This window comes from Silurus meridionalis, chromosome 24, assembly GCF_014805685.1.
Source record: "Silurus meridionalis isolate SWU-2019-XX chromosome 24, ASM1480568v1, whole genome shotgun sequence".
Taxonomy (NCBI): domain Eukaryota; kingdom Metazoa; phylum Chordata; class Actinopteri; order Siluriformes; family Siluridae; genus Silurus; species Silurus meridionalis.
Genome location: NC_060907.1, coordinates 3,425,682 through 3,448,837, shown reverse-complemented (window position 1 = coordinate 3,448,837; position 23,156 = coordinate 3,425,682). Strand labels below are relative to the sequence as shown.

The 23,156-nt window shown below is 41.6% G+C and overlaps 2 protein-coding genes across 2 annotated transcripts; both read right to left on the bottom strand.

Moving 5' to 3' along the window:
- Window positions 1-3,876: 3,876 nt before the first annotated feature.
- On the bottom strand, window positions 3,877-8,771 carry pane1 (proliferation associated nuclear element). Its single transcript, XM_046838140.1, is given in 7 exon segments — window positions 3,877-4,625; window positions 6,030-6,121; window positions 6,274-6,308; window positions 6,310-6,351; window positions 6,619-6,717; window positions 6,900-6,979; window positions 8,584-8,771. Coding segments are annotated over 7 exon segments (549 nt in total). The 5' UTR covers window positions 8,641-8,771; the 3' UTR covers window positions 3,877-4,481.
- Window positions 8,772-12,191: 3,420 nt separating this feature from the next.
- zgc:158803 (LUC7 domain-containing protein) lies at window positions 12,192-21,277 on the bottom strand. Its single transcript, XM_046838049.1, has 10 exons — window positions 20,666-21,277; window positions 19,827-19,921; window positions 17,955-18,053; window positions 17,630-17,740; window positions 15,524-15,667; window positions 15,250-15,426; window positions 14,100-14,278; window positions 13,970-13,999; window positions 13,447-13,584; window positions 12,192-12,741 (listed from the first exon to the last, which is right to left on the bottom strand). Exons 1-10 carry the CDS (start codon window positions 20,724-20,726, stop codon window positions 12,501-12,503), a joined length of 1,275 nt encoding a protein of 424 aa, XP_046694005.1. The 5' UTR covers window positions 20,727-21,277; the 3' UTR covers window positions 12,192-12,500.
- Window positions 21,278-23,156: the final 1,879 nt, after the last annotated feature.

Below are 23,156 nucleotides of genomic sequence, written 5' to 3'. Positions count from 1 at the left end.
CATCCCGAGGCTTCCTGAGGTTTGGCCAGCTCCAGTCACATCCCACCTCATGAAGATTATGGACTTTGAAGAAGTAGATGCCAAACTCGCAAACATCCTGGACCATCTAGAGACGTACCAGTGTCAATTGGATCCCACTGCATGTGAGGAGTTTGGACACTGGACCTCCTGGAGTGTTTAAAGGCTCTGGCAGGGGAAGCTGATGCTGGATCTGTGATGATCACAAATGTTGAGCTCAGTAGCTCCTACTTTTATACCAAAGACTGTAGAAAGGACATTTACTTATAATCTTATACTCCAGTGCTCATGTTAGTTCTCACTCTCCAGTGTTCTGTATTGTTGAATGTCACCCAAATGAGGATGGGTTCCCCTTTTGAGTCTGGTTCCTCTCAAGGTTTCTTCCTCATAACATCTAAAGGAGTTTTTCCTTGCCACAGGCTTGCTCATCAGGGATAAATGCACACCTTTTACCGTGACTGTTGACTTCTGTAAAGCTGCTTTGAGACAATGTCTGTTGTGTAAGCGCTATAGAAATAAACTTGACTTGACTTGACTTATTACCAACAGTAACCTTGGAAGCGGTGGTCCCAGCTCTTTTCAGGTCATTGACCAGCTCCTCCCGTGTAGTTCTGGGCTGATTTCTCACCTTCCTTAGGATCATTGAGTGATGGTTGAATTAATTGAATTCTGCTGTTTACCAAAAAATCCTGAATCTGTTCGTGACCTCAAGCTGAAGCAAACTTGAGTTCTGCAGCAGGTCAATGATCCAAAATACACCAGCAGGTTCACATCTGAATAGCTGGAGAAAACAAATGAATCCTATTGAGATGCTGTGGCATGACCTTAAAAAAGCAGTTTATGCTGGAAAACCCTCCAATGTGGCAGAATTACAGTGAGGAAAATAAGTATTTAAACGCCCTGCTATTTTGCAAGTTCTCCCACTTAGAAATCATGGAGTGGTCCGAAATTGTCATCGTAGGTGCATGTCCACTGTCAGAGACATAATCTAAAAAAAAAAAATCCAGAAATCACAATATATGATTTTTTAACTATTTATTTGTATGATACAGCTGCAAATAAGTATTTGAACACCTGAGAAAGTCAATGTTAATATTTGGTACAGTAGCCTTTGTTTGCAATTACAGAGGTCAAATGTTTCCTGTAGTTTTCACCAGGTTTGCACACACTGCAGGAGGATTTTGGCCCACCTCCACACAGATCTTCTCTAGATCAGTCAGGTTTCTGGCCTGTCGCTGAGAAACACGGAGTTTGAGCGCCTCAAAGATTCTCTATTGGGTTTAGGTCTGGAGACTGGCTAGGCCACGCCAGAACCTTGATATGCTTCTTACAGAGCCACTCCTTGGTTATCCTGGCTGTGTGCTTGGTCATTGTCATGTTGGAAGACCCAGCCTCGACCCATCTTCAATGCTCTAACTGAGGGAAGGAGGTTATTCCCCAAAATCTCGCAATACATGGCCCCGGTCATCCTCTCCTTAATACAGTGCAGTCGCCCTGTCCCATGTGCAGAAAAACACCCCCAAAGCATGATGCTACCACCCCCAAGCTTCACAGTAGGGATGGTGTTCTTGGGATGGTATTCATCATTCTTATGGTGATGATACCAACTATATATCTCATCTAAAACAGGCGATACAGCTCAATTAACTCGGATAACTGAGTGTGTTAAGGAAATAAACTACAAACTACTGCTACTCACTTATAAAACACTAAATGGTTTATCTCCATGTATCTCTCCAGTCTTTTAACACGCTACAATCCGTCACGCTCCTGAGATCTCAAAACTCTGGGCTTCTAGTAGTTCCTAGAATAGCAAAGTCCACTAAAGCTGGTAGATCATTTTCACATTTAGCTTCTAAACTCTGGAATAGTCTTCCTGACAGTGTTCGGGCTCAGACAAATTCTTCCAGTTTAAGTGCAGATTAAAACATATCTTTTAGCAAAGCCTATACATAACACACATCACATATCATAACCTTGTGCTCCAGAACATCTGATCACATTCACATTATCAACTTGTGCTGTTAATATCATGAACAGCAGCTACGCTAATTCTCTCCACTGCTTCTTTTCTCTCCCCATCCGAGGCTTCCTGAGGTTTGGCCAGCTCAGTCACATCCCACCTCATGAAGATTATGGACTTTGAAGAAGTAGATGCCAAACTCGCAAACATCCTGGACCATCTAGAGACGTACCAGTGCCAATTGGATCCCACTGCATGTGAGGAGTTTGGACACTGGACCTCCTGGAGTGTTTAAAGGCTCTGGCAGGGAAGCTGATGCTGGATCTGTGATGATCACAAATGTTGAGCTCAGTAGCTCCTACTTTTATACCAAAGACTGTAGAAAGGACATTTACTTATAATCTTATACTCCAGTGCTCATGTTAGTTCTCACTCTCCAGTGTTCTGTATTGTTGAATGTCACCCAAATGAGGATGGGTTCCCCTTTTGAGTCTGGTTCCTCTCAAGGTTTCTTCCTCATAACATCTAAAGGAGTTTTTCCTTGCCACAGGCTTGCTCATCAGGGATAAATGCACACCTTTTACCGTGACTGTTGACTTCTGTAAAGCTGCTTTGAGACAATGTCTGTTGTGTAAAGCGCTATAGAAATAAACTTGACTTGACTTGACTTATTACCAACAGTAACCTTGGAAACGGTGGTCCCAGCTCTTTTCAGGTCATTGACCAGCTCCTCCCGTGTAGTTCTGGGCTGATTTCTCACCTTCCTTAGGATCATTGAGCCCCAGTCCGAGGGAGATTGACAGTCATGTTTAGCTTCTTCCATTTTCTAATGATTGCTTCAACAGTGGACCTTTTTTCACCAAGCTGCTTGGCAGTTTCCCCGTAGCACTTTCCAGCCTTGTGGAGGTGTACAATTTTGTCTCTAGTGTCTTTGGACAGCTCTTTGGTCTTGGCCATGCTAGTAGTTGGATTCTTACTGTTTGTATGGGGTGGACAGGTGTCTTTATGCAGCTAACGACCTCAAACAGGTGCATCTAATTTAGAATAATAAATGTAGTGGAGGTGGACATTTTAAAGGCAGACTAACAGGTCTTTGAGGGTCAGAATTCTAGCTGATAGACAGGTGTTCAAATACTTATTTGCAGTTGTATCATACAAATAAATAGTTTAAAAATCATATATTGTGATTTCTGGATTTTTTTTTTTAGATTATGTCTCTCACATGCACCTACGATGACAATTTCAGACCCCTCCATGATTTCTAAGTGGGAGAACTTGCAAAATAGCAGGGTGTTCAAATACTTATTTTTCTCACTGTATAACAATTCTGCATAGATGAGTGAACAAAACTCCTCCACAGCACTGTAACAGACTCAGTGCAGGTTATCACAAACGCTTGATTGCAGTTGTTTCTGCTGAGGGGCGGCCAAAGCAGTTATTAGGTTTAGGGGGGAAACACTTTTTCACACAGGGCCATGTAGTTTTGGATTTTGTTTTTCCTCAATAATCAAAACCATTCAAAAACTGCATGTTGTGTTGACTTGTATATCTTTTACTAATATTTAAATTAGTTTGATGATCTGAAACATTAAAGTTTGACAAACATGCAAAAAACTAAGAAATCAGGAAAGGGGCAAACACTTTTTCACACCACTGTGTGAATATATAAAAAGAACTGAGGAAAGGACAGAATAATGGAGTATCAGCTCGGTGAAGTGAAATGTGAAGGACAAACAGAACCTACAGTCCAATGCATTGCCATGGCAACCAGCTGCTAACTAAGACAATTAGTTGCTAGCTGGCTACAATCTAAAACGTATCTCAGATTAGCTCAGGTTTCTAAAATGATACAGAACTACACAGAAGGACAAAAAACTCAGAGCAAGACAGAGACGTGAGATAAAAAGCTTAGCATTTAATAACAAACACTGCAAAACGTTTAAAAAACACCAGGAAAAAAAGGATACAGAAGGCTTAAAGTTACTATAATATAATATACTGTGCATATCTACAGAATGCAGGGCTGAGGCTATTAATTTGTCTGCAGCGCCGTCTGCTGGCACTCAGGAGCAGAACTGGGAAATCTTCTACCTTCAGACACTGTTACCACCTGAATCATGTAGAAAAGTGGAATTTTCTATCATTAATCACAGATAATAAATGGACCCAACCTTTCAATTAGTAACCCAAAGTCTTAACCACCGAGTTCTCATCTCCAGGTCCCTCAGTGAAACTTGATGTATCTGCTATGAAGTTATAAATCATAACAGTGAGCTTCTTCAGTGACTGAGGGGGTTCAGGGGCCTTACTGAGGAACTTCATTGGATTTCCTCTCTCATTATATTCTCTATATAACCTATAATTTATTTCCTGTATGGTCACGTTAAAAGTGAGTCTAAAGCCTGAGATGTTTAACCTGCTCCTCACGACCGATTTACAGCAGGGATGAGATCAATACCAGGAAGGTAACAGATGGAGAGATGGAACGAAAGGTGAGAGGTCAGTCGTCATCAAGCTCAGAGGGCACAGTGCAGCGAGTCAGCGAGGACAGGTACAGCGCCGTGGTGGCCACCGGAGACAGACCGGCCGACACCTGCAGGACAGAGAGGAGTCTGGAGGCGGCCATGTTGACACCATCGTCTGTCTGTGAGGAAAGAATGAGGTTACATTTCTATCAGAGATAAAAAGGTGCTTTACACTTGTCACATGCAGTTTTTCTGAGGGCTAAGGGCCTTGCTCAAGGGCCCCTTGAGTGGGAGTTTGGCAATACTGTGGCTTGAACCCCCAAACCTTCCAATAACTAACCCATAGTCTTAACCACTGAGCTCCCACTTCCACTTCCACCACATGCTGGTGAGGAAGCGTTCAGTCCCAGGATCCTGAATTACAGTCCGATAAACTGAAATTCTCTGAAAAAAGCTTTTTTTTTCTTACCATTTCAACATGTAATGAACCAGAGACCAGACTTTTTTTTATACTATTATTATTTACAGCCATCACAAGCCAATTGAATTAAAACATTTGAGACTTTTATAAGGATATTTATATATCTGTCACAGGACAGTTTCCAAAAATCCCAGCGCTAAATGGATAAAAATATTAGAGGTCAACCGATTCATTGGTTTTGGCAATTAATCGGCACACATAGTTGATTGCTGGAACTATCGACAAAAATCCACGTGGATAGTTGTTCCGGGTTGCGTTCTACAGTACGAGAGCGGCCTCTAGAGGCCACATGCTGTTTATTTGACTGGAGTGGCTGAGAAGGTCTGCTGTCATTATGCAGTACAAGAGCGGCCTCTAGAGCGAATCACTATTTGTCTTTTCTTTTTTACTTTCATTTTGGATGTAACTGGTTCTATGCTCATATTTATTTAATTTAGCACAGTGTCATGATTCAGTATTGTTTATTTTTTTTGTAATAAAGTTAATATTTTACATGGAGAGTTATGATTTTTAGTTTTATCCAGTTTTTATTTTAAAAACTATCGGATGATTAATCAATTATTGGCAAGTACGATCCAACCTCGCCATCAGTATCGGTAAAATTCATCAACTGATCGGTCAGACGATGGTATGGCCAAAAGTATTGGGACACCTGCCGTTTTCACCTAGATGTGGGTCATCCCCAAACTGTTCACACCACATTGGAGGCACACAATTGTATTGGTCGATGACTCTGGATGCAGCAGTACGCAATTTTCCCTTCACTCAAACCTGCTCCAGCATGACGCAGCCCCTGTGCACAAGATCTGCTTTACATGGTTGGAAGCTCCAATCCAATTTGGATGAATGTGAACACTGACTGCACCTCAGGCCTCCTCACATCACTTACAGCAGGACCTGACTTTACTCACACCAAACATCTAGTGGAACATCTTTCCCAGCAGAGTGGATCTTAAGTGTCTTAAATGACCAAATGTGGAATAAGATGTTAAAAAAGAAGGAAATGCACATCTTATGCTCAGGTGTCCACAAACGTTCTTATGTGAATGTTAGTCAGGCCCGTGCTCGGTGTGTGTTCAAGGAGATGATGATGGTGTTGTACCTGGTGTTCAGCACAGATTACAGGGCAGCGGTGGGACGCAGCAAGTTTCTTCACACTGAGCAACCGCTCCTGAGCCAAAGCACCACACCGAGCTGTGTACACACACACACACACACACACACACACACACACACACACACACACACACACACACACGGTTACTCTGGAAACCATATAAAAAGTATATAATTGCAGGTTATTTTTTAAAATCAATCTAAAAGGATAAAGAAGATATCTGACCTACCGTCAGTGACCATGAAGCAAACCTTCCGAGGAAAAATCTGATCTCAGGTGAGTGAGTGAATTCTCCACCACTTGAAGACTAGATAGAGAGAGAGAGAGAGAGAGAGAGAGAGAGAGAGAGAGAGAGAGAGAGAGAGTAAGACAGAGATAGACAGACAGAGAGAGAGAGAGAGAGAGAGAGAGAGAGAGAGAGAAAGAAAGAAAGAAAGAGAGAGAAAGAAAGTCAGAGAGACAGAGAGAGAGATGACATAGGTTAGAGGACTAAAAAATTTCCATGTTCCATCCAGAAAGTAGCAGCATCAGATAAGTGTGTGTTTAAAGGTAGATTGGTTACCATGGAGATTACCTGCGCTCTGATAGGAGGTTCACAATAAACACCACCAGATCCACACGAGGCCGAGTCTCGCTGTTCTCCACTGGAAGAGGAAGTCTGCAAGCTAGTCGTCTGAAATTAGTCATGAAGATCAAATCAGGGTTTTAAACACCAGCATGAATCTCAACATCAAATCACTAAACACCAGCATGAATCTCAGTGTTGAATCACTACTGAGGTTCTCCATGGTGATAACGTCTGCTTTGTTTTGTATATTTGATGATGAAGATGACGATGATGAAGACATCACTCACACACTGACGTTGAAGTCTCTCTGCCGCTGCACGATGGCGTCAGCGAGCCTGGACTGAAACTTCTCCTCGTTTTCCACCAACTTCACAAAACAACAAAATCGTAAAACATTTGACTTATGATTAAAAATAAATCCCTCAAACATTATTTTCCCCCAAACTTCTGTATAAGTAGGAAGAATAAACTGAATATTAACTGGTAACAAATCAGTTTTTTCTCAACAGTGGGAAAAAAAGGCTCAAAAATCTCAGTTTCTGATCTGTTCAATGCTCAAGTGGACCTTTTTTCATTTCCAGAGTTTATATTTTTAAAACGTGTCAGTTTTAATAAAAAAATTCATCTCTTTGAAGATCAAAAGTATTCGTCAGCATTAAAAAAATCTGATTAAAGCACATTTATGATTTCATATAAAATGTATATCTTTAGTAGGTTCTTTTTTTGGTGAGAAGTTTCCGTGCTATTATTCCTTTACTGTAAAAAAAAAACAAAGAAAGAAAGAAAAAAAGAAGAATATGATGTACAGAAGGTATTTTTTTAATCAGACTTTCAGTGTTAGGATGTTTGGAAGTTTTATTGATTTGTCTCTCGGGTAAATTTGATCTTCACAAAGCCGGGACTATATTTAAACCCATTTTAGATTTTTCTCCTCCGATATTAAACATCTCTTCGAAGTCAACGTTCATACAAAACCATTAGAAATGTATTTAACACGTTTCTTCTCCTGTAGTAGTTTACACAAACTTTTCAGAAGACATCATTTACACACTTAGAACTATTTGAAATTTCTTTTATCTCCCAAAATCAAAAGAAATACATTTCAAAAATATGACGCGAGATAAAGTTTATCCATCCAGTGAATCTTTACGACTAAGTTTTGGATTAGATTTGAATAAACGTATATTTGTGTGATGATATTAAAACCACTGAACATTTGTGGACACTTTATGGTCTGATATTTATAACTGTCTTTTCCCCCTTAAAGGTTCCACATCTAATAAATCTCACATTATCTTTAGACTCGTAATGGACATAATAATAAACTTCTGATGGGAAAGTTTTAGTGACACAAATCCAAATACTTGGAAGTGAAACGTTTTGTTGCATTTTATAATGAGTTTATTTCCTTCACAAAAGCCTTTAAAGTGATAAAGAAAAATACAATGATTCGTTTGTCCTTTAGAGAAAAATGATTTACAGAATAAACCACAGCCCTGTTTTTATTTTTCATTAATTTATTTATTTTGTCCATGAATAAATATGTTCATATGTGTATTCTTCATTCACCTGTTCTGTACATTCTAATCTAAAATCTAATGTTATTGCCATTAAAATAAATAAATAAATGTAATAAAATTTCTCTTCTTTTCCTTTAAAAAACTCAAAGGATGTAAACACGTCTATTATTATTATTATTATTATTATTATTATTATTGATTCCGTTGTAAAAACCTTTGATGTTTAAACTAACAGTCGGAAAACAAACAGAACTGTTGATACACTAAAATAAGTAAATTCCTATTTTTTTATTTAAAAAAAATCATTATTATGTTTATAAAACGTCTTTATACTATAAATGTTTTTACATGTGAAATTTTCTAGTCGTTTATTGTTGACTTGTTGTTTGCGATAAAAAGCCCGGATGTAAACCCGGAAGTGGATTGTGTACCGCGCGGTGCAGATACTCACTAGAATAGTCGCAGTGTTCAGTTCGGGGATTTTGCTGTAAGGTGCCAATAACGCCATGTTGCATTCACTTTTTATTCTGGTCTATTTCTTAATAAAACGGTATTTACTTCCTGCTGCCCGCGTCTTCTTTCAAATCCGATGTCGCCACTTCCGTCACCACTTCCGCCAGCACTAAATCTCCCTCGATCCTTTACTGCCCTCTAGTGGACGCGTGGCGCATTAACCATGTCACAAATTCTGCAATTATTATAATTTTTAATTGCGAACAAAAATTCAACCACAAATAATTACAAGACAGGAATAAAGACAGAAAGACAGGAATAAAGACAGAAAGACAGGAATAAAGACAGAAAGACAGACAGAAAGACAGGAAGAAAGACAGAAAGACAGACAGAAAGACACAGAAAGACAGGAATGAAGAAAGAAAGAAAGAAAGAAAGAAAGAAAGAAAGAAAGAAAGAAAGAAAGAAAGAAAGAAAGAAAGGGGTATACAGATAATACAAAAACATGGTAAAGTAAAAAAATAACTGCAAACGTACACATGTATGTGTCTAATAAAAAAGAGGAATTAGACATATTTTAGTTTAAACAAAATGTTTTAACAACAGATTCAAGATTAATACGTTTTTACATCCTTTGAGTTCTGACACGTTCTTAAAGGAAATGAACAGATGTTTAATATCGGAGGAGAAAAATCTAAAATTGGTTTTACACTGAATAGTTTCGGCTTTGTGAAGATCAAATTAACACGAGAGACAAATCAATAAAACTATAATCAAAATTCACATTCTAACACTGAAAATCTCATTAAAACCTTCTGTAATTTGTTTTTTCATATAACAAAGAAATAGTACACAAATTAACCTTATATACAATAAATACATAAATATATATATATATCTCAATATTATATGGGTGAAATAATCCTTTTTATACAAACTTTGTGTCTTTAAAAAAGACTTCAGTGTCATAATGAGGAGGGAAAAATAAAAGAAATAGATTTAAAACTTTTTTGAAAGCAATTATAATGTTTTTTTGCATTAATTGTCTTACAATAAAATAATGAAAAATAATTTATCTACATATTCAATGTGTAAAATCCTAAAAAAAAAAGAAAAAACCACTGCGGAAATGCCGCTAAGAATCCTTTGTGATTAGCGCCTCATGCTAAAGTGTAGTTTAATTATCAATATGGATTGTTTTCTGAGTGATTTTAGAAACGAATTCGAGGTAAATGTGGACTTTGTATCATTTCTTTCTTAAACACGTTTTGTAATTCGTTCTTTTTAACAGTTAGCTTTGTGCTAGCATCATCGTTTCCCTCAGGGATCGCTTGGTTGCCTAGCAACAGCCTGGGCGGCCATTTTGGATTCCAGTGTAATACTGAGGAAGAATAAAAGAAACTGATATAAAAACGTTGAGAAAACAATAATATCTATTAATCTAATGGTAAATATCCACATATGTACTGTGTAAAATCATAAAATAATAAACCACATTGTGAAAATATTAAACAAAAAGGCGCTTCATGTTAAGAGTTTAATTAATAAAGATATAATTTTCTTCAGATTTTGCGACACATCTGAGGTAAATGTTGACATTCATTCCCACGGTGTGATTTTTATTGCGTTTGTAAATTGTTTTGTTAATAATTTTACTTCAGTGTAAAGACCTGGACGTCCATTTTGGATTTCAGAGTCAAACTGAGGAGAAAAATCAAATAAATTGATATAAAACACATTTTGAAAGCAATGCTTATTGTTTTTTCCCCAAACGCCTTTATTTAACTTGTTAAACATTTGTTGTGCCAGTTTTCCTCAAACAACAACAACAAAAAATAACACCAAACTGAAAAATGAACAAAAACAATCATAATTAAACACTTAGAATATTGTAGAAACAGTTGTCTTTCTTTCATTTCCATTCTTTTGTGATAAACAACCTGAAAGTACAAATAAGAATTTGAAGCTAAAAGTGTGTTTTGTGTTTCCAGAAGAAAATAAAAAGCGACGGCTACGTCTCGGGACAGCATGCGGAATTGGGACGTAACCGTCGTTTTGTATTTAATTGAGCGTTCGCGGTGACGTATAAACTTCATCACTGCACCAAAACAAAACCTTTCAGAAGAATCTAAATAATAGCAGTAAAAACCCCACTGGTGCTCGTACCAGGCTTCAGGATCACACCGCGTCCATCTGTTAGAAAATCTCGGTTTTCGATTCAAGTAATTTAGTCGCTGGAAGAACGAAATCAACGTATTTGACACGCGAGAGTCGAGACTTGTAATTAAACGTAGTCCTTTTGTTTTTTTTTATTATATTTTTTTGTGAGGACACGAGTGATTCTAGTGAGGACAAAATTCATGAACGAAAAATTCACACTTTTTATTATATCTATTTTTAGAAAACTAAATTTGGGCGGGTAGTTAAAGACTTTTTAAATGTTATAAAAAGAAAAAAGAATGGAAAATGTACTCGTTTAATTATATGTGAATCAAATCTGCTGCATCGGGACCAAACGTTTTCCTTTTTGACACGTTTCTACGTTTTAGATTGAAATAATTCATTATGACGCTCATGAAGGCAAAATCTGGCCCTTGATGACCTTCGATTTTGTTGCCTGTAAAGGAAACACACCAAACTGAAATCATCGTACGTACGCTACAGACGTTTAGAATTCCCTGGAATTTTCCTGTAGGATGTCCGTGGGGAAAAACGGCGTCCGACGTAAAGCAGCTCGGTAACAAACGACGAACTCGAGCTTCGTATTTGCTGTAAAAGCTTCAGTTATTTTGTTTAATAATAATAATAATAATAATAGTAATGACAAACAAAACAAAGGACTTTTTTATCTGAATGAAAATACACATCCCTCGTGGAAGGTGAACATCTCGAGGTTTTTATTCCTCACACTGAACTTGATGTAACATGAATGAAGTTCTTCTCCCCTGAACACCCCCCCCCTGCTTTGGTTGGTTGGCAGATTGCAGTTCGCTTTTTCTCAGACATCTGAATGGAGAACACGAGTGAACGATCTCTGGTCCTGTACGTCGCTCCATTTCTGCACTAAATCATAAATCTGGGTGAAACCGGTACGAGGAATCGTCTGGAGACGATGATCATGGTGGACTTTGTTACGATCAGCCGCCATTTTTTATTTTATTTCCTGGATCTCAAAAGCGAAAACAAGTTGGGTTTTTTTCCCGCTTGGATCTGCTGCTGATTTTGTAACTCGGCACTTTGTTTTGGTAAAACTCCACGGTCTGATCGAGAACATCTACCTGCAGCTCTGAAGACTGTGAAGAACCTTCATGCTGGACCTGGTCTTTTTTTTTTTTAAATCTAACCCGGGATCTTCGATCTTGTGTTAAAGGTCATGGATCCATTTACACAAGTGAAATCCTGTAAGATGGAGGAGGTTAAAGACGATTAGACGAAGAAAGTTATGTGGCGTTTTTCTTTTTCTCCTTTTTTAGCAAAAATAAATCATGTAAAAATAATTCTGGGGCTTCATGCTGCAGTTATGACCAGGACTCGCATGCGGAGGAAAAAATGACCGAATTGGACCGTGAAAAAACGTGGAAAAGGAAGCGTGCAGAAAATATCTGATCCGATTGTGTTTACATTTATTTCATTTAATAAAAAATAGGGGGACGGCAACTCAAAGCTGAACTAATAATCCAGATAGCACAGGTGTGTGTGTGTGTGTGTGTGTGTGTGTGTGTGTGTGTGTGTGTGTGTATGTATGTGTGGGGGGGATGTTGAATGATAAATGGTGGTGTGTCTCTGCCAAACCCATCCAGTCACCTAGAGATCAGCGAACACACAGAAATTAAGAAAACACAGACAAGTCATGTGAAAGCAACCATCATCTATCTATCTCTCTCTCTCTCTCTCTCTCTCTTTCTCCTTGTGCGTTTATATCTCTCCCGACTCTCTCTCCTCTGAGCTGGAGCGGTTCTCTCTCTCCACCGATACGGATCTCTCTCTCCCCCTCAGTCTGCCCAACTCCGGGGACGACGGTGATCGCTCCCTCTCTCCAGGCTCTCGCTCCAAATCCCTCCGGCTGTCGTCCCTCCACCTGTCCTCCGCTCCGCACTCCCTCAATCTCTCCTGCGACCCCGAGCGCTCGCGCTCTCTCTCTCTCGTGTATGACGACCTGGAGAAATAAAAACCAGGAAATCAGAACTATTCATCACAGACGACAAATATACTATTCTAATTTATATACACAGATAATAATATCCCTTTAATCATCCTGCACTATTCTCTTTAATTATCCTACAACCTCCCTTTAATTACCCTGTAACATCCCTTTAATCAACCTGCACTATCCCTTTAATTACCCTGTAACATCCCTTTATTTATACTGCACTATCCCTTTAATTACCCTGTAACATCCCTTTATTTATACTGCACTATCCCTTTAATTACCCTGTAACATCCCTTTAATTATCCTACACACTCCCTTTAATTACCCTTTAACATCCCTTTAATTATACTGCACTATCCCTTTAATCATCCTGCACTATCCCTTTAATTAGCCTACACTATCCCTTTAATTACCCTGTAACATCCCTTTAATTAACCTACACACTCCCTTTAATTACCCTGTAACATCCCTTTAATTACCCTGTAACATCCCTTTAATCATCCTGCACTAGTCCTTTGAACATCCTACACTATTCATTTATTCATCCTGCACTATTCCTTTAATTATCCAACACCGTCCCTTTAATTATCCAACACTATTCCATTAATCATCCTACACTATCCCTTTAATTATACTGTACTCATCTCTATAAAGGTCGACACTCCAGGTGTGTTATTATGAGTTTTGACAGTGTATGATGATGAGACACACCTCTTCTTTTTCCTCCGGTGAGAGTGGGAGCGAGAGCGATGGCGCTCTTTATGTCTGTGCTTTCTTTCCCGCTCTCGATCTCTAGAGTGTGAGGAGCGATGTCGCCGTGAGCGATGGGAGGACGAGCTTCCACCGTCCCTTTCACGTTCACACACACACACACACACACACACACACACACACACACACACACACACACACACACACACACACACACAGGTAAACATTATTTGAAGTCCAATACTAGCTGTGCTCAGGGTGGGAGGGCATACACTCTTGTTATCAGACACTATCCAGTCACGGAGGTGTATTTACTGTGCTTAACTGATTGACTTGTGAATTCATAATGCTGGTTAATTTTTTGTCACAAATGGAATTTCATACTTCCTGAACTAAAGCATAAAGTAACGTGAACATCTGAACTCCAGAGAGAACCTCCATATGCAGTGTGTAACAATGTGGTTGTGGTGTTTCTCTCACACACACACACACACACACACACACACACACTAGTCATATTCACCTGTATCTTTCCCCACTGCGGGATCTGGATCTGAGAGAGAGAGAGAGAGCGAGCGTTAAAACATTATGTAAAAGTGTTTATAAAAATGTAAAAGAATAATTTCTATTAGAATCCTATGAGAGTAACTCACCTCCTGCGCTCTCTCTCCCGCTCTCTCTCTCTCTCACGTTCCTTCTCCCGCTCTCTTTCTCGCTCACGTTCACGCTCCCTCTCTCTCTCCAGCTCCCACTCCTTCTGTCTCTCCTCCTCTCGCTCTCTCTCCTCCCGCCGTTTCATGCGCATCCGCTCCTGCTTCTCCACCACTGCTTTCTGACACACCGACAAACAGAGACAGAAATCAACAAACAAAAGCCCTATTCGGACGGGACTAGTTTTCCAAACGACGTTTGAGTTATAATTTTTTTCAGCCGTGTTTATTGCGGAGGTAGGAGTGTCTGTGTTTTACATGTGGGCGTTGCACAAGACTTCTACATCCATTATTGGTGCGCAGACATCATTAATTTGAATACCGGCACGCTAGGGTTAGTACGGTAGTTCACGTTGACCAAAACACACAAGTAAACGCGTTTTGGAAAAAAAACATTTTCGCCAATCACAGACATTCGCATTCGGACGGGATTAGATTTCTCAGAGGAGCGCCGAGTTTGCTGAAAAACAGTAGGTAATTTGCTCTGGAATTTTTACAGAAAAAGACAGACATGGCAGATTCGGATGGGATTAAAATCACAAAGTACCTCTGTAAAACAGAAATTTCTCTAACGACCCCCTGTAAAACTAGTCCCGTCCGAATAGGGCTTAAGACAAAATAACAAACAAACAGAGACAAGCAGCAAGAGACAAACAAACAGAGACAGACAGGCAAAGAAGATAGAGATGATCAAAAACAGAGAGAGAGAGAGAGAGAGAGAGAGAGAGAGAGAGAGAGAGATAGATAGACATACAAATACTGAGAGAGACAGACGAACAGAGAGAAACAGGTGGACAAAGGGACAGGGAGAGAGAGTGTGAGCGAGATAGAGAGACAGACAGACAGAGAGAGACAGACAGACACACAGACGGTGAGAGACAGACGGACAGAGACAGACAGATAGTGAGAGACAGACAGACAGAGAGAGACAGACGGACAGAGACAGACAGATAGTGAGAGACAGACAGACAGAGAGAGACAGACGGACAGAGACACATTAGACTGCAAGCTGAAAATGTTTTTCACATCGTGTTGATATCAGATCTAAAAGTCACATGGTGGTGAAAGCTGTGTGTGCTCCTGTCCTCCTCACTCTGAGTTTCTCCAACTTCTCCCGGATCTCGATAAAGCCCAGGTGCAGCTTCCCGCCAAAGTGGTCGGCGAGGCGACGGTCGTTGTCATGGAGGCCAAGGTAGGCGGAGCAAACCTCACACACCCTCAGCTTCTGCTGCTGGAAACTGGAGGCTGGCATGGAGTTTCGGTATATGTCCTACACACACACACACACACACACACACACACACACGTCGATGTGATAAAGTGTTACGTTACGAAGTGTGTATGATTGCTCCGAACAGTACACTGACCTCTGCCTCTCGTTTCATAGCACGTGTTTTCTCCACCTTCTCCAGGACCTGCTGAGCCTCCTCCACGTTCCCCTCTCCACCCAACTGCTCCGCTCGCGCCAACAACTTCCCAATTTCCTCATTGAGTTCATGCACACGCTCTGCCTGAAACACACACACAAAAAAAAAGCTTCGACCATATATATCTGACACAGTACACAGTGAAATGAGAAAGTTCTTCCAGAACCCTGGTGCTACATACAACAACATAGAGCTACATCATACTACATAGAGCTTCATCACGCAACACAGAGCTACATCATACTACATAGAGCTTCATCACGCAACACAGAGCTACGTCATACTACATAGAGCTTCATCACGCAACACAGAGCTACATCATGCTACATAGAGCTTCATCACGCAACACAGAGCTTCATCACGCAACACAGAGCTTCATCATGCTACATAGAGCTTCATCACGCAACACAGAGCTTCATCACGCAACACAGAGCTACATCATACTACATAGAGCTTCATCACGCAACACAAAGCTACATCATACTACATAGAGCTTCATCACGCAACATAGAGCTACATCATACTACATAGAGCTTCATCACGCAACACAAAGCTACATCATACTACATAGAGCTTCATCACGCAACAGAGCTACATCATACTACATAGAGCTTCATCACGCAACAGATAGCGGCGAGCAGTAAACCTGGTGTATAATGTTATACAGTACACAATGTGAAAAAGACAGAACTGTATACAAGAGTGTATTTGTAAACAAACACAATGTTGTGCAGAAACAGCAGTCAAGAGGCGCAGAAAAGCATGTAAACAGTATATTATAATATAGAAGAGAAGGAGGAAAGAAGGGAAAGAAGAGGATGAGAAGAAGAAGAGAAGGAAGAGAGAAGGGAAAGAAGAGGATGAGAAGAAGAAGAGAAGGAAGAGAGAAGGGAAGAAGAGGATGAGAAGAAGAAGAGAAGGAAGAGAGAAGGGAAGACGAGGATGAGAAGAAGAGAAGGAGGAGAGAAGGAAAGAAGAGGATGAGAAGAAGAAGAGAAGGAAGAGAGAAGGGAAGAAGAGGATGAGAAGAAGAAGAGAAGGAAGAGAGAAGGAAGAAGAGGATGAGAAGAAGAGAAGGAAGAGAGAAGGGAAGAAGAGGATGAAAAGAAGAGAAGGAGGAGAGAAGGAAAGAAGAGGATGAGAAGAAGAAGAGAAGGAAGAGAGAAGGAAAGAAGAGGATGAGAAGAAGAGAAGGAAGAGAGAAGGAAAGAAAAGGATGAGAAGAAGAGAAGGAAGAGAGAAGGGAAGACGAGGATGAGAAGAAGAGAAGGAGGAGAGAAGGAAAGAAGAGGATGAGAAGAAGAAGAGAAGGAAGAGAGAAGGGAAGAAGAGGATGAAAAGAAGAGAAGGAGGAGAGAAGGGAAGATGAGAAGAAGAAGAAGGAGAAAGAAAAAGGGGAGAGAACGAAACAAACGGGAATGGAGAAACAAAAATAGAAGTTGGAGTAAAGGAAGAGATAAAAGAGAAAGAAGAGCTGTAACGGGGGATTATAATGATGGGCAACTCCTGGTCGATATTTATGTCTGGATTCACAGCTGGGACAGACCACATGGTCCTTCATATTGAAGGGGCGGGGCTTGTTTTATTATTATTTATTTATGACCGTTAGCAGGGATTTAATAAAAACTAGTAGCGTGATTGTAAATGTCTCCAAACACCAATAAACAAAATGTAAATATTGTAAACTTCCTGTCAGATGTATAAACCAGGTGTACAACCAACTCCTCTCCCTAACTGACATCCTTTATACACAAAAACACAGTTTCAGATCAAACACTGGGGAATTTTCTCTCTCTATCTCTCTCTCTCACACAACCGAGACCCACCCACCGAGAGAGAGAGAGAGAGAGAGAGAGAGAGAGAGAGAGAGAGAGAGAGAGAGAGCGAGCAGTTAAAGAAATCAGTCATGCACTACAAGGAAAATGTGGTCAAAGTGAAAACCCTGACATTTTTTTATCTCCCCTTTGTTTCTGAATGATTTTTGGTACAAGTGTGTAATAAACCGAGACGTTAACGAGACGATAACGAGCCAAAGCCGGTTGTTACCTTGGCGGCGACCTCGGCGCTGATCTCTTCCTGAGTCTCGGCCAGGCGCTTCTTGGCGAGTTCTGTTCTCCGGTCACAGTCGGCGATAAACGACTGCAAGTGTTCGGCGGCCTGGACACACCACACACACCCACACCCACCCACACACACACCACACACACACACCACACACACACCACACACACACCACACACACACACACACAATTGTTTAGGGGCAGCTTAGTGGTGCTGGGATTTGAACTCATGACCTTCTGGTCAAGTCTGATCAACATGATCATGATTCTTCTCAAACTAATACATTTCCATTTATTGTCCACACTCACGTCCAGCTCGAAGAAGTACTCCTGGTGTTTGGAGGCGATCTCGTAGTCTGCCCTCAGGGCCAGGTCATGCACTTTTAAACACTCGCCCAGGTCCATACGCTGCTCAGGACACACACAGGAGAAACACAGGAGAGATAAGACACACATGAGGGGGACACGATCATAAAACACAGAATATGCACAGAATACACACACAAGGAGACACAGGATATAGACTAAAGGACAAATGAGAGGACACAGGAGACACACTGAGACATGTGGGGACACACGAGGGGACATACAGGATACACACTTAGAAAACACAGAGGGGGGGGACACAGGATTTACGCACATACACGAGAGGACACAGGATACACACGGGGGACACACACACAGGATACACAGGATACACACACGGGGGGGGGACACACAGGATACACACACGGGGACACACAGGATACACACGGGGACACACAGGATACACACACACACACGAGGACACGGAGGACACACACGAGGGGACACACGCGAGGGACACACGCGAGGGACACACACACACACACACACACACACACAAGGGGAGACGGAGGATACACACGCCAGCGAGGACACGGAGGATACACACGCCAGCGAGGACACGGAGGATACACACACACACACACACACACACACACACACACACACACACACAAAGGGACACGGAGGACACACACGAGGGGACACACACACAGGACACACAGGAGGGGGACAGGACACACACGAGGGACACGGAGGACACACACACACAAGGGGAGACGGAGGATACACACACACACACACACACACACACACACACACACACACGAGGGGACATGGATGATACACACGCCCGCGAGGGGACACGGAGGATACACACACACACACACACACACACACACACACACACACACACACACACACACACACACACACACGCGAGGGACACGGAGGATACACACACACACGAGGGACACGGAGGATACACACACACACACACACACACACACACACACACACACACACACGAGGGACACGGAGGATACACACACACGAGGGACACGGAGGATACACGGAGGACACACACACGAGGGACACGGAGGACACACACACGAGGACACGGAGGACACACACACACGAGGGACACGGAGGACACACACACGAGGGACACGGAGGACACACACACACGAGGGACACGGAGGACACACACACGAGGGACACGGAGGACACACACACACGAGGGACACGGAGGACACACACACGAGGGACACGGAGGATACACACACACACACACACACACACACACACACACGAGGGACACGGAGGATACACACACACACGAGGGACACGGAGGATACACACACACACACACACACACACACACACAGGGGACACGGAGGATACACACACACACACACGAGGGACACGGAGGATACACACACACACGGGGACACGGAGGATACACACACACACACACACACACGAGGGGACACGGAGGATACACACACACACACACACACACACACACACACACACACACGAGGGGACACGGAGGATACACACAAGATATACACATACCAGGGGACACACAGGAGACACGGAGGAAAAAAAGAGTGGACCAAAAAGACATGAGATACACACACAGAGCAGGAAAATGAGGGGACACAGGAGAGAGAACAGGAATAATCAGGAAATAAAGTCTGCACTGATACTATTCATTTGTCTCAGAAACACACAGCAGAGACGGAGAGGGGCCCGAGCAGAGACATGTTTAGGACAGGGGTCTTTTAATACATATATGAGGTCAGACACAGTGGATGGGGACTTCAGTCATAAGAGGACATGGATTAAAGTAGAAAACATCTCGGAGGTACTCACCGTCCCGGATAAGATGTCGTGAGGGCAGGATTCCAGCAGATGGCTTTTACACACTCTTTCATCCGTGAACTTGATCCTCTGTCGCATCGAGTCTCCTGGAAAACGTTAAAACAATAAAGAAATAAGAGTCGGCCTCTGAACCCCATCTGGAACTTCCTCCAATAAATTTCAGCTCATCCTTTATACCATCAGACCTTCTCCTCTAATCAAACAAATACATCTCGATAGAAAAACATCTCATCACATCACGGTGTGGAGAAGTGGTGAAGCTCAGGTGCACAAAACAATCCCCCACGATATAGATCACTGTGGTGGATCATCAGCTACGGGACGCTCTGGAATATATAGGAACTAAAATCTTCAGCAACTTTCAAACATGCTAAGCAGGCAAAAGTATGTGCACCCCCCCATCATGACACTCATGTCATGGAGTTATCTTCAGTCTGGGAATAAAAAGGAGGGTTGGGGTTCGCTCTGTTCCCCCAAACACTGAGGGTTGAGGTTTTTTTCAGGAATCTTCTCGGAGATCTGATTCAACACACATACACACATTATATATAAATATACACACACACACACATACACACACACACATGGACATAATTATATATATATATATATATATATATATATATATATATATATATATATATATATATAAACACGTGTGTGAACGCGTCCTTGTTCCTCCCTGACACTCACACAACTTGTGGATCAGCCTGAGGAGGCTTTCTGAAACATCTGATGAAGCAGATGGAGCTACACAGCGCTCAGTGCAGGAGCTAATGCTAAAAGCTAAAACATGGATGATCAGGAAACACACACGCGTTTCCACTCACCGTCTCGGCTTGTCCCCATCAGCTGGTCCAGCATGGCCCGCATCTGCGCCTGAGCCGACATTTTCCCCAGTTATAAATTACTATAAAAATAAAAATAATAACACTATGGTTCCGTTTCTTTCCTCATGCAGGCCTGCAGGTCGGTGCGTGCCAAAGCGCGCGCCCGCGTCCGTGCGTGCGCGTTCGCGTCTATGTGAATATGTAACTTTTCTGACTAGGGGGAAAAAAACCCGGATGTAGAAAAAAGAACAAAATCCGTATTCGGCTAAATCAAATGAAATCTTTCTATATGTTTAATTTATTTTAAAGTCTGTGACTGGTTCCGTCCTTTTTTCACCCCCCTCTCCTTCCCCTCTTAAGCTAAGCTAAGCTAATCGGCGAGACTGTGAGGAACTTCCGGTTTTTTCTCCTTTCCTCCAAAACGCTTTGAAAGCGACCTTCAATCCTATTTAACTCTAGATTTAGCCATATTCCTGTTTTTGTGATATGTATATTTTATATATTTAAATTAATTAATGTATTTATTGCTCGTTTGTTTCGTAGCTTTGCGAAACTTCCGGCTCTCCCGCCGAACCTCGCGCTCGCGCCTGACCCGGAAGCGCGGTGTCTTCACACACAGCATCTGATTGGCTGGAGAGCCCGAGTGACGTCACCGACCAGCCTTCCTATGCCCACCCCCTCCCCGGTCCCCTCTTCGACCTGTGCTAGTGAGGAAAAGTCCGGATCATTTTAGTGACTCGATTCTTTGAATCGAATTCTTCAAAATAACCGGATCTTTTTTTTTTTTAACATTCAGTTCATTTGATTTATTTCAGAAATATAATAAAATGTTACATTTTCAATATGCAGATCCTCAACACATATACATACACCAACTTTGACTACAGTTCCAATAATGAAAATATGTGTTTATATCAACACAGAATGGTGCAAGAACTCTGTGTTTGTCTCACGCTATTGCTCATCGCTAGTGCAGTTCGTGACTGTAAGATGCAGGCCATTTTATTAACCACGGGAATTCACCACTGCTTCAAACATCCCCGGTGTGTACCGTACAAAGCCCTGCCCCTACCCCTGCTAGTCAGACCACATCTCTATTGTGCTGATTCCAGCATACAGGCCGCTCGTCAGACGCTCTAAACCGGTTGGGTAACAGGTGAAAACCTGGCCAGCAGGAGCCGCTTCTGCTCTTCAGGACTGTTTTTTAGCGCACTGACTGGGACATGTTTAGTGAGGCGGCAACCATTGGCGGTTCCATCAACTTAGAGGTTCACATCATCAGTGACCAGCTACATCAGCAAGAGCACTGATGATGTGATCATCTCCAAGGAGCGTGTCCTGCTAAAATCTAGAGACGGCCAAAGAAGTCTACCGTCTCCTGCCTCAATGACTATTGTCCTGTCGCACTCACATCCATTGTAATGAAGTGCTTCATTCAAGTATATCAAGATCCACCCTCATTGGACCCCATGCTGTTTGCGTATTGTCCAAACCGTTTCACGGATGATGCCATCTCCTCGACCCTCCATATAGCCCTCACCCACCTGGACAATAAGGACACGTACAAATGATGTAGACTTCAGTTCAGCATTCAACACAATCATTAAAAAGCTGAGCCTACTGGGCCTGAACACTTCCTTCTGCAACTGGATTCTCAATCCTACTGTTTCATCCTTCAAAAAGCAGAAGCGTGTGGGTGAAGGTCCTGTTGGGATATTTTCAGAGGACAGTAAATCTGTACTGTATACAAACTGCACATTGACTAATCTAAAAAATTAGTTTCATTTCTATAGTGTCGGTCCTTAAAAAATAATTAAATGGTTGCTAAAATGTAAAGGGTGCACTTACTTTTGTGAGATACTGTATACACTATATGGACTAAAGTATGTGGGACCATGAAATTTCACCTTCTCCTGCTATAACCCTATTAAACAACTTTGGGATGAGGGTTCGAACTCAAGAAAAACAGATGAAGTTGGGGATTTAAGCCCCAGCATAATAGATGAAGGTTGAGGAGCTCAAGCCCGAGCATTGCAGATGATGGTCAAGAATTCAAGCTCAAGTACCATACAGTGCATCCTGAAAGTATTCACAGCGCTTCACTATTCAAAAAACAATTTATGTTACAGTCTTTTTTTTCCTACAAAAATTCTACAAACAAAACCCCATAATGACAACGCGAAAGAAGTTTGTTTGAAATCTTTGCAAATTTATTACAAATTAAAAATGAAAGAAATCATGTACATAAGTTTTACAGCCTTTGACAGGACACTCGAAATGGAGTTCAGGTGCCTCCTGTTTCCACTGATCATCCTTGAGATGTTTCTACAACTTGATTGGAGACCACCTGTGGTGCATATAGTTGATTGGACATAATGTGGAAAGACACACACCTGTCTGTAAAAGGTCCCAGAGTTACATTACATCTCGGACCACAAACCAAACCATGAAGTCTAAGAAACTGTCTGTAGACCTTAGAGACTGGATTGTA